This window comes from Kwoniella botswanensis, chromosome 3, assembly GCF_036426115.1.
Source record: "Kwoniella botswanensis chromosome 3, complete sequence".
Lineage (NCBI taxonomy): Eukaryota > Fungi > Basidiomycota > Tremellomycetes > Tremellales > Cryptococcaceae > Kwoniella > Kwoniella botswanensis.
This window is the reverse complement of record NC_088601.1, coordinates 376,721-388,774: the sequence shown is the minus strand read 5'-3', so window position 1 is coordinate 388,774 and position 12,054 is coordinate 376,721. Positions and strand designations below refer to the sequence as shown.

Genomic DNA, 12,054 nt, shown 5'->3' with positions numbered 1-12,054 from the left:
GAAATTATCATTTTTACATGAATAAAAGATATTCACCGTACTATATATCTTTCTTGCCTTCTTGCTCACCTCTATTCACCTCCTCCACGGCCTTATCGAGTGTATATTCCGATACTTCCATCTCCCTTGCCTGCTGCGTAGCTGTGGAAGGAAGGATTAACGGACTATCATCCAAGCCTTTGGCTGGTTTACCTTGATCAGATTCATATACACTTTCTGTCGAACTTCCACTGGAAGAATTCGAGTGTCTCTGTCCCTCTCCAGAATCGGGTTCAAGCTCGCCTTCTGTGAAAGTCGATGGTGAGTGTGGAGTAGAATTCGACGCGATTGAAGATGTACTGGTTCCTGTTGCGGAAGCCAGTTCCATCTCTTTTCGTAGTTTCTCTAATTCCCTCTCGAACCTGTAATCCAATACAACACACCGTTAGCATGACTCATCCACAATCAGGGTGATGGACACACTCAAATACAGTATAATGGGGCTTGAAAAATTAACTTACTTTCGTCCAAATACCTCGACATAGAAACTCGCTCCGTTCCATGCTGACACAGCGAAGATGATAATCAAGAAAGCCGAACTTGCTCTTGAGCTGTGGATGAACAAGGTAGCAGGTGGAATCATGAAGATGATACTGTAGACTGCATAATACAAGTAACATGTGCACACATAGCATTAGCATAATCCCAAACGCAAAAGAGATAAGAGGACTATTCAGTGAAGGACGATACTCACTCAGTTGACAGAAAATAAACCATAGTTCCCTATGTTCGGGTCTTATACCCCTCAGTGCTTTTCCGATGGGACCGCGTTTATCGTTCAACAAGCTAGTATCACAGGTTGTCATCAGCTTTTACGTTCTTTACGACGATCATAGCACCCATATGCTTACTATTGGAATGAGTTTTGTCTTTGTCCTGATTCAATCTTACTTTTCCTATCTAACGAGATGAACTATAATTTCACCAGAAATCAAACTCGATTCTGTAGTCTATCGTATAATCAAAACTTACTTTGTAATATGTCGCTTGCCAGAGTATATCTAATTGGAATCATACCAGATCAATGATCCGATCTCATGTAAGATCACATGAGTCGACTTACATGGTACCCCACTAAGTAAAATCATAGTGTACCATTTATAATTATCTACATCTTTCAACCCTGGATACCTCTCCTCGGCATTTAGATAATTGTGTCTAAACATATGCTGTCATGAGCTACACTCTGATATACACACTGGAGAGGTAACTCACCTAATAACGCTCAGGACGATAGGAGGGTAGATATGGATGAATATAGATATGATCTTGTCCAGCGAATGGAATACGAGGGAATTTCGCCATGTTATGATAGCGCTTGCGATTGGGCCTGCGTCGGAACAGTACTTTAGTAAGCTGACGAGCGCAATAAGCAAGCAGCTTACCTAATGTCAAGAGGTAACAACAGATGAACAAGGTTGTCGAGGAGGGGAATACCCAGATCCAAAGAAGATCAAGGACGTTGACAAAGTAACATAGACTAATCAAAGAACGATCAGCGTCAACCAAAACTCATCTCCTCTCGAATCAATTGCCAACATGTTGTAAGAGAGGATGAATGTCAACTTACTCTATGCGGCCAATAAGTCCAATAAAATTAGCAAATTATCCCCATCGTACAACGGGTAGATGCACAAGACTTACCAAATAGGAAGTAATGCCATGCTTTCCTCTTATATGTGTAAAATCTCAATGGTAGGTATAAAGCGCTCTGGACAGTATAGGCCAAAGGCATATAATCGGGTCTCATTCCGTATAATAGACAAGTGAATGCTAAACTCATCACGCCGAATAAGAAGGCTAAAGGTGGTAAGATTGAGCATGAGATGAGTTTAGTATGGTGGATATAGCTAGCTGGATTGAAGTGGACAGGTACAGACGCTATCACTTACATATCTTATCTTTCGTTCTGACTACTTGAGCGGACCTCCAAGAGCTTGACAAGTGTGTGACTTTTGCTGCCAACTAATCAGGTGAATCCACTGCATCAGCTCTATACTTCCCTTCTAATTCTATCATTTAGAATATCCAGGCAAGCCCAGCTTCTCTCTTGATCCCCTGCACTTCCTCCAAGAATCCATGAAGGTCTTACTTGACCGCATTCATCCCCCACTGTACCCACTGCACACAATTCACTCACCTTGACTTTTATCCTCTCTACCTCCCTTTCCACCTCCCTCCTATATTTCTCACCTACACTATCCCTCTCTCGATCTTTCCCTTCTTCTCTTTCATCATCTTCTTCCTCATCCACATATAAGATCGTACTTCCTCCTCCACCTGGTGTTCTCAAGCCTTTGGGAAGTAATTCGACAGCTCGTGATTTGAGTTTTGATGATTGCGCTTTGATGCGTCTGTTGAACAGGTCCAGTCGGGAGTCAAAGAATGTTTCGATCACATCTGAAGTGAAAAGACATGATCAGTATGTCTGTATACGACAGAGTAGATGGGGGGATGGATATAATCATGTGGAAAGATGGGTGGGTACGTGTGGGAAAATACAATGATGCCAATGGGGTTGGATTCTGGTATGAAGTGAGTGGAAGTTACGGACTCACCCAGCAATGTCAATGCCCCTGCCCAATCTTCAGAGTACCTGTCCAGCGAAGGTAACGTCATGATGTTGGTGAATGACGAACTCCTAGGTAGAGGGTCGCGACGAGGTGGATTAGAAGATGACATGTTGTGTTGAAAACCGCTTGGAGTGGGATGTTTTGCTATGTTCCCTTCGTGTAGAGAATGTGAGCGTATGTATCTGCTGCTAGTGATGAGCTAGGGTATATATTGAGACTGCAGAGGGGTGACGATACTGAGGTTGGTATGATCAATGATGATATTTATGATGTTGATCACAGTGTTGAACGTGTTGTTATCGTCATGTTTCCATGTTTCCATTTGATGCGTGGGTGGTATGACGCAATGATCGCCATCACACACTACCACAACCACAACCACTCTTTCCCCACTGTAAGGGATGCTTGCGTAGGACACAACGATACAACTCATGATTCATGCATGTAATGCTAACTGACAGACACACACGTACAGCTGAAACAATGCTACACGGGCAAGCTACAAAAAAGGCCTCGCCTACATGACAATGAGACCCGATCCTTTCCTCATGGTAATACCTTTGTGACCACGCCCAAAACTTTCGTTTTCGCCTCCCTCAACAGGATCAACTGGCCCTCTTTCAAGAACTCAGTGTGACTTATGAATTCGAATACACACTTGGCACGATCACCCGTCCTTATCAATCCCGACGGGTGGTCCAATGAGACGATTCTGACGGTTTGCTACGGAGCAATGTCAGCAACGACTAGATACGGTTGTAGACGATTGAGCTTACCCTTATAGCACCGCAGTGCATCATTGCTTGGTATTTCGGCTGTATGGTCGATGCGTGGTGTAGTACCATGACCATCCCTTCGAATCGTTTGACGGCTAAATATATATGCAGAGTCATCAGCAAATGAAGGGATTTGACATGTTGAATGCAATCTATACTCACCCTTCGGAGGATTATCGGTCTTTCCTATCAATACCATACCCTTCCTGACCTGTGTCCTCCTTATCCTTTTGAGCGCGAACCTGAACCGGAAACAGATGATTTGAGTCTCTTGCAAGGATTTAGCCACGCAGTCAACTCACGAAACACTCTGACCAGCTTCACCGCTATTCACTGAGGCCCGTTTACGCTGTATCGTCTTAACAGCAGTGGGCATGAACTGGCCAACAGAGTCTGGCCCGAGCAGTACGGCATCATTGGCTAGAATAAGTCAGAGGTCAGAGATCGAAAGAGCCGAGAAGTGAAAAACAGCTTACCATGCACCGTACCAGACGTGATCACGCCGCTCTGTATATTCCGGCTTGTAAGCATGGAACTCAAGATGTTATGAGGAGAAGGGCGGACTAACCATTACAGTACCGACGAACGGTACAGAGAAGACATCGCTTATCTGGAATTCGAACGGCGCATCCACCACGTACTTGTCATCGGACTGAGAAGACGGCAGGCAATTCAAGAAGCTCCTGAGCATCGGCAGATTATGCCCCGTCACATTTGATACCATAAAGATGGGACATAATCTTCCTCCTGAGCCTAGCGGCTGACCGAGGTATCTTGCACAATCGACTGCTTCTTGAGCGGTATTCACAAATACCGGTATTCGCCTGTCCAGGGTATAGGTCAGCTCGACGAGATAATGTAGAGGAGCTCAGGAAAGCTCACCTGCACCCGGGACTCTTCAATACTTTGGTAAGCATATTGACAGTTTGCTCGAGAATCTTCGGCGGGGTCATATCGATCTGCGATAAAGATTTATCATCAGCTTATGACGTATCCATGAGGTAGGGAAAGCTGAAATTACCTTGGTAACGCATACTGCTATGGGTACATTCAAAGCCAAAGCTACACCTAGGTGCTCCTGAAATGACGGGGTTAGCTACAGACCTCAGAACAAGACGCTAGTGATAGCTCACCTTGGACATTCCTATCAGACCAGCATTTCCACCAACCATCAACATGACATAATCCGGTGCACATCCACTCAATCCGTACAAGGTAGTTTTGAAGTACCTAAAAGTCCGGCTATAAGCTATGGCGGAAGGGTCTCCAAGAGCAACAGCTTACCTCTCGTGTCCTGCTAGATCAATGAAGCTCACTACCTTAGCAGCCCTTTTGCAAATCTCTTCCCAGCCCAATTTCTCTCTTTTGGCAGCTGCTAAAGCATGATTATGACCATCTGCATTGTCGGTAACGTGCGTAGTGGGTATGACAGGTTGACCGGTAGGTGAGAAGCCCAATATCTATATCACAAGCTTCAGTCGAGATGCACGTTAAGAGTGTGCCAGTGGACTGACCTCGCCTCCTACTGAGGATGTACGTCCAGTCTCAATCTCATGGGGGTGTCTGAAGAGTGCAACTCGTGCCTGTCAAAGTACGGATACATATCAGCTGACAGCGTCTCTTGATATTACATGGAATAATATAGCTGATTACATCACTCACTTTGCCTCGTCCATCATCCAAACCACCTCTAGTCAACACTCCCAAAGTAGTACTCTTCCCAGCATCTACATTACCCACAACGGCAACTCTAACTTCCATGATCTCCTCGACTCCTCTAGGAGTTAAGCGCACAAGCCAACATCCATGACTGCTCTGGTCCTGATTTATCCTGTATAGCTCATTAAGCTCGGCTTTCAAAGCCTGACACACTGTTCTGAGTTTCTCGATCGATTTGTCTAATTGGGTCGAGGACAAAGCTATGCCCACTATGGGTATTGACTTTGAGTCATCGGCGGATAAAGGATTCAAAGTATAGGTATGTTGAGGTGAGGGGTGAGCTCCTAGTGATATCAGTTGTTCTCCATGGCCCTTTAATAGTTTTGAGGCCAAGCGGGATTGGAGGTCATCGATATTGTTGTCATCGGAGATTATCAATTCCTAGAATAAGAAAGGAGGGGATCAGCTTTACACGTCGGACTTGCATTCTTATCAAAAGACAGCAGATAAAGTACACATGATATAGCACTATGACTCGTATGACTCACCTCTAATGATATTTCAGCTACTTCATCCTTCTCATCCTCCACCTTCACCTCAATGACAGGCTGGTGCTTCGTCGAAGGTAATTTGCCGTGATGTCTTGCCAGCTCAGCTGCAGCGTGCGCCTCTCGAGCTTCTTTGATAGATTGGATATGCTTTTCATGTGAGATTGCTTCGATCTCAGCTTGGAACGATTTTAAGGTGGTCATGATGCCTATGAGTCAGATTCGATGGAAAGTGGGTGGCAACAAGACGAATGAGAGAAGAACGGATGGACGTGTGACCGTGATATCACGTCCTTTTGTCGTGTGAGCGGTGATGATCTTATGTAGGACCCGAGTCGAGTCAACAACGTTCTGTGTGTTATCTATGCAATGCGATGCAATGCAATGAGAATGAGATTGATTGTATGAACCGACGTCTATATCGACTCGTTCGGCTATGATCTGTGTTGCTATTAATCGGACTCACAATCTGGCGATTGGCGCATGGGGCTCCAGGCCACCATTCAGCGGACGGGTGGCAAAAAGCGGATCAGGATATAGCTGACTCTGGATATGTAAACAATCATCATTCGAACATACGATGCATCTCCCACTTGGGTCTGTTCAGTCAGTCAATTATGGGAGTGGCGTTGAGTCAGGGAATCTCTCAATGAACGGATGCGCCAATGACAGCTCTTGAAGGAGCTTCCATCTAATGGAAACTCTCTCGAGGGACAGGATCTACCACGTCATCGTCCTCGTTCCACCATCCATTAGCCTCCCTGAATCTTCTAATAAGACCATCCTGAGCAGCATAAGGTACTCTCAGTTTATCTTGTCTACTTTCTCCTAGTTCTCGATATTCAGCCCTGAGCCTATCTCGCTCTCTTCTGTCCGGCTGCCGTGTTCGAGCTTCAATATATTCGTCGCGGGCTGACCTTTCTGCATCATTCAAGGCAGCCGCTCTCGTCCACCTCCAGCTTTTGTCCCGAATATCATGTGGAGTGATCTTCTCTGAAAAGGCTAGTACGCCTTTCATGACCTCAACATCCAAGTTAGGCTTCAAACAGCCGAATTGGAGTGAGGCCCAAGCCAAGTTCGAGTTGGCTCTGTGGATCGTCACACGGCTATCTCGATCACATGTATCCCTGTAATAAGGACCAAATATGGATTGGTCAATCTCATCATCAACGCGATCAGGATTGTGTTCGAAAGTCTTATAATTAATTCCTTCTTCCTCCAACGACGGTATGATCTTCTGAAACCAAGAGGGTCTGATCTCTCGTAAGACCACATCACGGGCTTTTAAATACTCCCGAAACGTATTTTGGACCTCTTGCCAAGGGACCTCCTCCATAGGCTCGGACGGGACATTCCCAGATGTATACGAGCCTCTATGCAAGTTCGCATTGGCTTGGTCCAGCATCGCTTGTGTAAGAGCATCATACCCTGTAGCAGGACCCACCGTACTTTGAGAATAAGCTGGTGCATCTGCCGAATAACCGGTACCGCCTTGAACTAAAGAGCCATCGTAAGACTGAGCTTCATACGTTGTGGGTGGTACACCTCTCACGCCGAATGAACCTCCAGGATGGTAAATATCCGCATCGTGAGCTTGGTCCTTTTGAGGTTGTTGTCGCGTATGAGGACTGTACATTGTAAATTGCATCCCTTGATTCCATGGTTGACTTTGGACTTCACTCTGCCATGAGCCAGGGGCCGGACCTGGTGCGGGGCTCTGATGGTCAGAGTTTCGTGAGGCTGATGGATAAGTGTTCATAATACGTTGAATGGATGGCCATTGGTCACTAATCTCGTCATCATACTCCCTCGAGCTGCTGGCTGTCAGAATTGTCAGTCAATCCAGTCCGAGAATTGGATGGGAGAAGTGGGGGTGGCAAAATGAGCTCGCCTTCATTACTCTCTCTTCTTCTACCGCCGAACAATCTTTTGAAAGGCATTTTTGCTTGATATATCGTTCTGGATATGTGCTCTCGTTACTCCGGACTAACCTAAGTATTGAGTTTAGCTTTGAGCAGAGCGTATACAGAAGTAGGTAACCTTGTAAGAAGGAGTGCCTGGTGATTCCCTCAGCTATGTATTATACTCATTGCAGACAGGCAACTTGTGCAGGGAAGTTGGGGGTAGCGCAAAATACCGATAAACAAAGGTAGTCAGAAGTGAAACGCGAGAAATCAGTCTCTGCAAACATCTTTCTTTTGTGCTTGCCAAGGACCTCCACATATATATCAATGGTCGTCCTTCTTTGTCTGCTGTAGAGAGATGTGCTCGCTTCCGGCTTCGCTGCCTTTGCTTTGACTTAGAAAGTCTTTCAGTCTAGTGATACAGTACGACAGCCTTTCATATTAGGGTGTTTCGGAATAGCTTGGATTGCGATTGGTTAGTTCGATAGTATCTCATCACACACAGTTGCGAGAGAAGTGAGCCCCTCTTATACACCTTTTCAGCAGGCAACATCTACGATGATTCATACTTTACAATCTCGAGCAATGAGGTCATTCGGACCGATGTGATGAGGCCAACAGCGGTGCTGGTATAACCATCAGGCGAGGTGAGAGATGAAGGAAGGAAGTTATTTCTTTTCGGACCGGTTTCATGTAATGTAAGAACTGGATTTATCGTTCTTGGTGGAAGTCTGGATCTGAAGTCCAGGGAGGAATGGGCAAGGGCGCCGAGTTGGGCTCAAAGGACACACAGACACAAACACTGTAATATACTTACGGCGATGCATTCGAGCATAAATATACGGTGCTTCGGACCGTCTGATAATACTGATATCAAGATGAAACGAAACACCAAAATCCGCCTCGATTAACTTACTGAGCAATGCCAGAGCCCAACTGACCACTTCTCAAGCGTTGAGTGGTTTCATTGTTCATGATTCATCTTCTGAAAGAAGCTTGTGTAGCAATATTTTTCTTTCCTCAAACGAAGACAATGTCTTCCTGGCGTCTGGGTCTTTCGAATCTACGATATTTGGATATCTCCCCCTCAAACCCGTCCATTCTCTAATCAGGCTGTCCTCTAAACGTGAGGAAGGATCTTGCAAGAATGAGTTTAGATCTTCGGGACTGTCCATATCCCGTAAAAGGTGATTGAGAGCAGTTGCAGATTCGATATCAAACTTTTGCGGGGTAGCAGTGGCAGTGCCTGATTCGACATCAGTGTTAGAGACCATGTCAAGCGGTTTCTCGTCGACCGCGAACGCCAACCAATGACCCAAGGCTTTTTGCTTTCGCCAAGTGACGTTAGGATTAGTATCGCAAATTTGTTTACATGCGTTAGCGTAGGTGTCAAGCATCTCTTTCCACTTGATCGTACTTTCATCTTTGGTGGATGAAGGGGTGACATGCGATGGATCTGATCGCCACATCTTCACGGCTTCTGTTCTAAATCGAGGCATCAAGTCTTTAGCGACTTGCATGTGAGATTCTGCATATTCTCTCATACTTCCTTTGAGCTCATAGAAATTGAAAGGAGGTACTCCAGAGTTGTTTACAGTATCGGTATCTACCGAGATATCTCAGTGGACACCCCCGTAACGTATGACGTTGATGATTCCCTCAACAACGGTGTCTGCACTTGGGTGGGTCGAGTCTCCAGCATGATGCCAGTGTCCGCTTTTTGGTGGTGCCATCAAATCGATGATTCGAACGTCGATAGCCTCAGTGTGATGATCTGCTGCGAAGATGGGATAGGGATACAGATCTTTCATTTGTTCTTGGGATAGCGTGGGGGGCCTAGATCCAAGAGACGAGTACGAAGGTGGCGGTCCGCTGATTGCTGAACGTTGACGTTGTCCTCAGCACGTCGTTTCACATTATGTTCAATCAGGGGAGAACTCACAACCGGACTGGGAAAATGTAGACTGCCTAGAGCTGCTGGCTATCGAGCTACCTACAGTTCTCGATCGAGAGCTCGAACCTAAGAAAGATGACAATCGGTGCGATCACCAACAGCCTCTTCGCCCTTCGTATGGTCCCATACTCACCATTATCCTTGCTTTTTAAGAATCTCTTGAATTTCTTCATGGTCTTGTGATATCCCGATGTATTGATTGGGAGGACAGCAGGATTGTATTGGTGATCTCAAAATCGAGCTTCCGAGTGGCAAATAGAATTGGGCTTAGCTGGATAGTATATCGAGTGATCAGATGAGAGGGCTTATATGCTTTCCTTAGCGATTAGTGTATTAGACAAGTGCACATTTTGGGCGATTTGCATTATCCTCTCTGTACAGAAGAAGCCCTGTGACCGTCCTTTCACCAAGAGAAGGAATCCATAGCCCAAAAGATGATAGACGAGACGGCAGATAGGAGGTCAAGCTTTCTCGCCATCCTTTGACAATACAAGACGTGATCTAGACTCTGGACCATGATAGGTGTTACAGATTTATATAAGAATCGTCTAGACTTTGACCAACCAGCCCGAGACTGAATCTTCCTCGGAATGACGATCATCTTGTATCCTGTTCCTTGGTGAACGTGTTAACGACCAAGACCTTCGCAAAGGTCAGTGAAAGGATTCTGACATGAATGACGTATTCTTAAGAAAGCTCTCTCACTCCTTGCATTTTGTGAAGTAAGAAGCTGCATCACAGATATAAAGTACAAATTTCAAGGTCACTCACTACCCACTTTGCCCAAATACTGTATAATACCCTTCCCTTTCTGTATAGCCGAGCTATTTAAGAACAATGCAAACTATCAGACCCACACAGCATATGCATCGTCTGGTTTGCGTCGTGAGGCTCCTAATGTGGTAGGAAAACTAGCACAAATATTGGTTGTGGCCGTGGTAGGTAGGTAAAGAAAGGATATCACAGAGCGTAGATCGTAGTCTGCCCAGCCAAAACTTTGCCCGGGAAATTTCGATACGAAATTGCAAACTCTTCTACCAGCAACGCATACATTTGGAATCAGATCTCAATAGACCTTTTAGATATTCATATACCGGCCGAATATAAGATGACCACAACAAGTGATGCATGCACAATTGATGAAAGATAAAACACCATTTTCCACAATGAAGCTACTATACGAACAAAAAAGGAGGGGATTGAGGATACAGATGGTATGAATTAATGCGATGATGGTTGTGATGATGTCAGTCCACTGCTGAACCTTCTCTTCACCTTCGTACCCTGCTGGCAAATCCATTGAGTTTGCTTTTGTCCCTAATCGGATCCACGATTTGCAGTCCCGTTAGTAGATGTATGACAGATCGGATTTCAATTGAGATTCCAATTCCCTCTTCAAATCCAAGTTCCACTTATCTTTGTATACCAAATTCTCATCGTGTTTATCGAACCATCCAATCTCCCTTGACCAATTTTCACCGAACCTCTCAATAGTATCCCTCATAATCTCCCGCTTACAATCCTCCGACAGTTCAGGATGATCATTCAATAATTGGGAAGTTTGCTTCATGGTTTGATCGAATATGGATAAAGCCACTTCGTTCCTGAACAATCCTTTACATTCGATACACTTGGGTTCCGCGCTGTCTCTGAACACCTGTCGATAATGGTGAATCCTCGCCATCGTCTTGTTCTGTTTAGGAAAATGGTCATATGGAGGATGATCGCCACCCATACTGCCCCCCTCTACAAGGAATGATAAAAACTTGAGGCCAGTTCCTCCCAGCATGAAATGAATATCCAAACTCATGGGTGTTAGAGGCAGGATCAGCTGTTGAGATTTTGGGATGACCGAAATTATACTCATTACCATCCGTATCAATTGAAGTGATACCCAAAGTCTGTGAAAGAGCGGGTATAAGCGCATGAGGATATGTGAGACCTCTGTAAAATCCTAATCTGATGACTTGATGAGAAGGATCATATCTTGGGGCTATAGCGATTGAATGTCAGGAAGACGATACCACCATCAGTGACCACACGGCATAGTACTTCTATTTTTGATGGACCTACTGGTAATATGTTGACATCCTCATTGCTTAACTTCACTTCTTATAGTATCGGTAGCACTGTTTAATACCGAATGAATCGTTCCCTTCGATCGGTAGATCGTCAGTGTTCATACAATGCAATATTCCGAAGGGTCAACAACATTATACTCACTGGACTGATGCTAGGGCGCCGCGATTGGGTGACCACATTGGACTTTGGCTTCGTAGATGGAGATGGGAAGAGGGTCTCATGGAGTACACTTAGTATGTACATGTCTTGTGCGGCTGTAGTAGACATTTTCGTTTGACAGATTCGTTGATATGTGGAAGAAGATAATGGGGCGTAGGATTGGGCGACGGGTGTGTATGTTAGAGAGTATTGAACGAGCTCAGAGCCCGAGACGATTAAAGTACACTCCACGCAGGACTAGTGGATGTTCCATCAGAATCAGTCATATTGCTACCTTTCATCACCCGAACAAGGGAAGGAGGACACGTTTGGAGGTGAGAATCCCCCATGGATCGTGACGTCTGAGATGGTCAATGGAGG

General features: G+C 45.2%; 5 protein-coding genes across 5 annotated transcripts; all 5 read right to left on the bottom strand.

Moving 5' to 3' along the window:
• Positions 1-40: 40 nt before the first annotated feature.
• Positions 41-2,721, bottom strand: L199_008015 (uncharacterized protein; the record flags this gene model as incomplete). The annotated part of the gene is made up of 12 exons (XM_064893701.1): positions 41-401; positions 501-639; positions 734-825; positions 891-952; positions 1,012-1,040; positions 1,103-1,197; positions 1,255-1,369; positions 1,425-1,519; positions 1,680-1,839; positions 1,932-2,004; positions 2,180-2,439; positions 2,598-2,721. The coding sequence occupies 12 exons, from the start codon at positions 2,719-2,721 to the stop codon at positions 41-43; spliced, it is 1,605 nt and encodes a 534-aa protein (XP_064749773.1).
• A 437-nt stretch (positions 2,722-3,158) lies between these two features.
• L199_008014 (uncharacterized protein) lies at positions 3,159-5,799 on the bottom strand (the record flags this gene model as incomplete). The annotated part of the gene is made up of 13 exons (XM_064893700.1): positions 3,159-3,335; positions 3,389-3,483; positions 3,551-3,630; positions 3,691-3,808; positions 3,865-3,895; positions 3,957-4,212; positions 4,271-4,347; positions 4,410-4,466; positions 4,522-4,618; positions 4,673-4,848; positions 4,903-4,971; positions 5,051-5,488; positions 5,596-5,799. 13 exons carry the CDS (start codon positions 5,797-5,799, stop codon positions 3,159-3,161), a joined length of 1,875 nt encoding a protein of 624 aa, XP_064749772.1.
• Positions 5,800-6,286: 487 nt separating this feature from the next.
• On the bottom strand, positions 6,287-7,535 carry L199_008013 (uncharacterized protein; the record flags this gene model as incomplete). Its single annotated transcript, XM_064893699.1, has 2 exons — positions 6,287-7,416; positions 7,496-7,535. 2 exons carry the CDS (start codon positions 7,533-7,535, stop codon positions 6,287-6,289), a joined length of 1,170 nt encoding a protein of 389 aa, XP_064749771.1.
• A 935-nt stretch (positions 7,536-8,470) lies between these two features.
• Positions 8,471-9,626, bottom strand: L199_008012 (uncharacterized protein; the record flags this gene model as incomplete). Its single annotated transcript, XM_064893698.1, has 4 exons — positions 8,471-9,105; positions 9,178-9,378; positions 9,442-9,519; positions 9,587-9,626. 4 exons carry the CDS (start codon positions 9,624-9,626, stop codon positions 8,471-8,473), a joined length of 954 nt encoding a protein of 317 aa, XP_064749770.1.
• A 1,172-nt stretch (positions 9,627-10,798) lies between these two features.
• L199_008011 (uncharacterized protein) lies at positions 10,799-11,263 on the bottom strand (the record flags this gene model as incomplete). The annotated part of the gene is made up of 1 exon (XM_064893697.1): positions 10,799-11,263. One exon carries the CDS (start codon positions 11,261-11,263, stop codon positions 10,799-10,801), a length of 465 nt encoding a protein of 154 aa, XP_064749769.1.
• Positions 11,264-12,054: the final 791 nt, after the last annotated feature.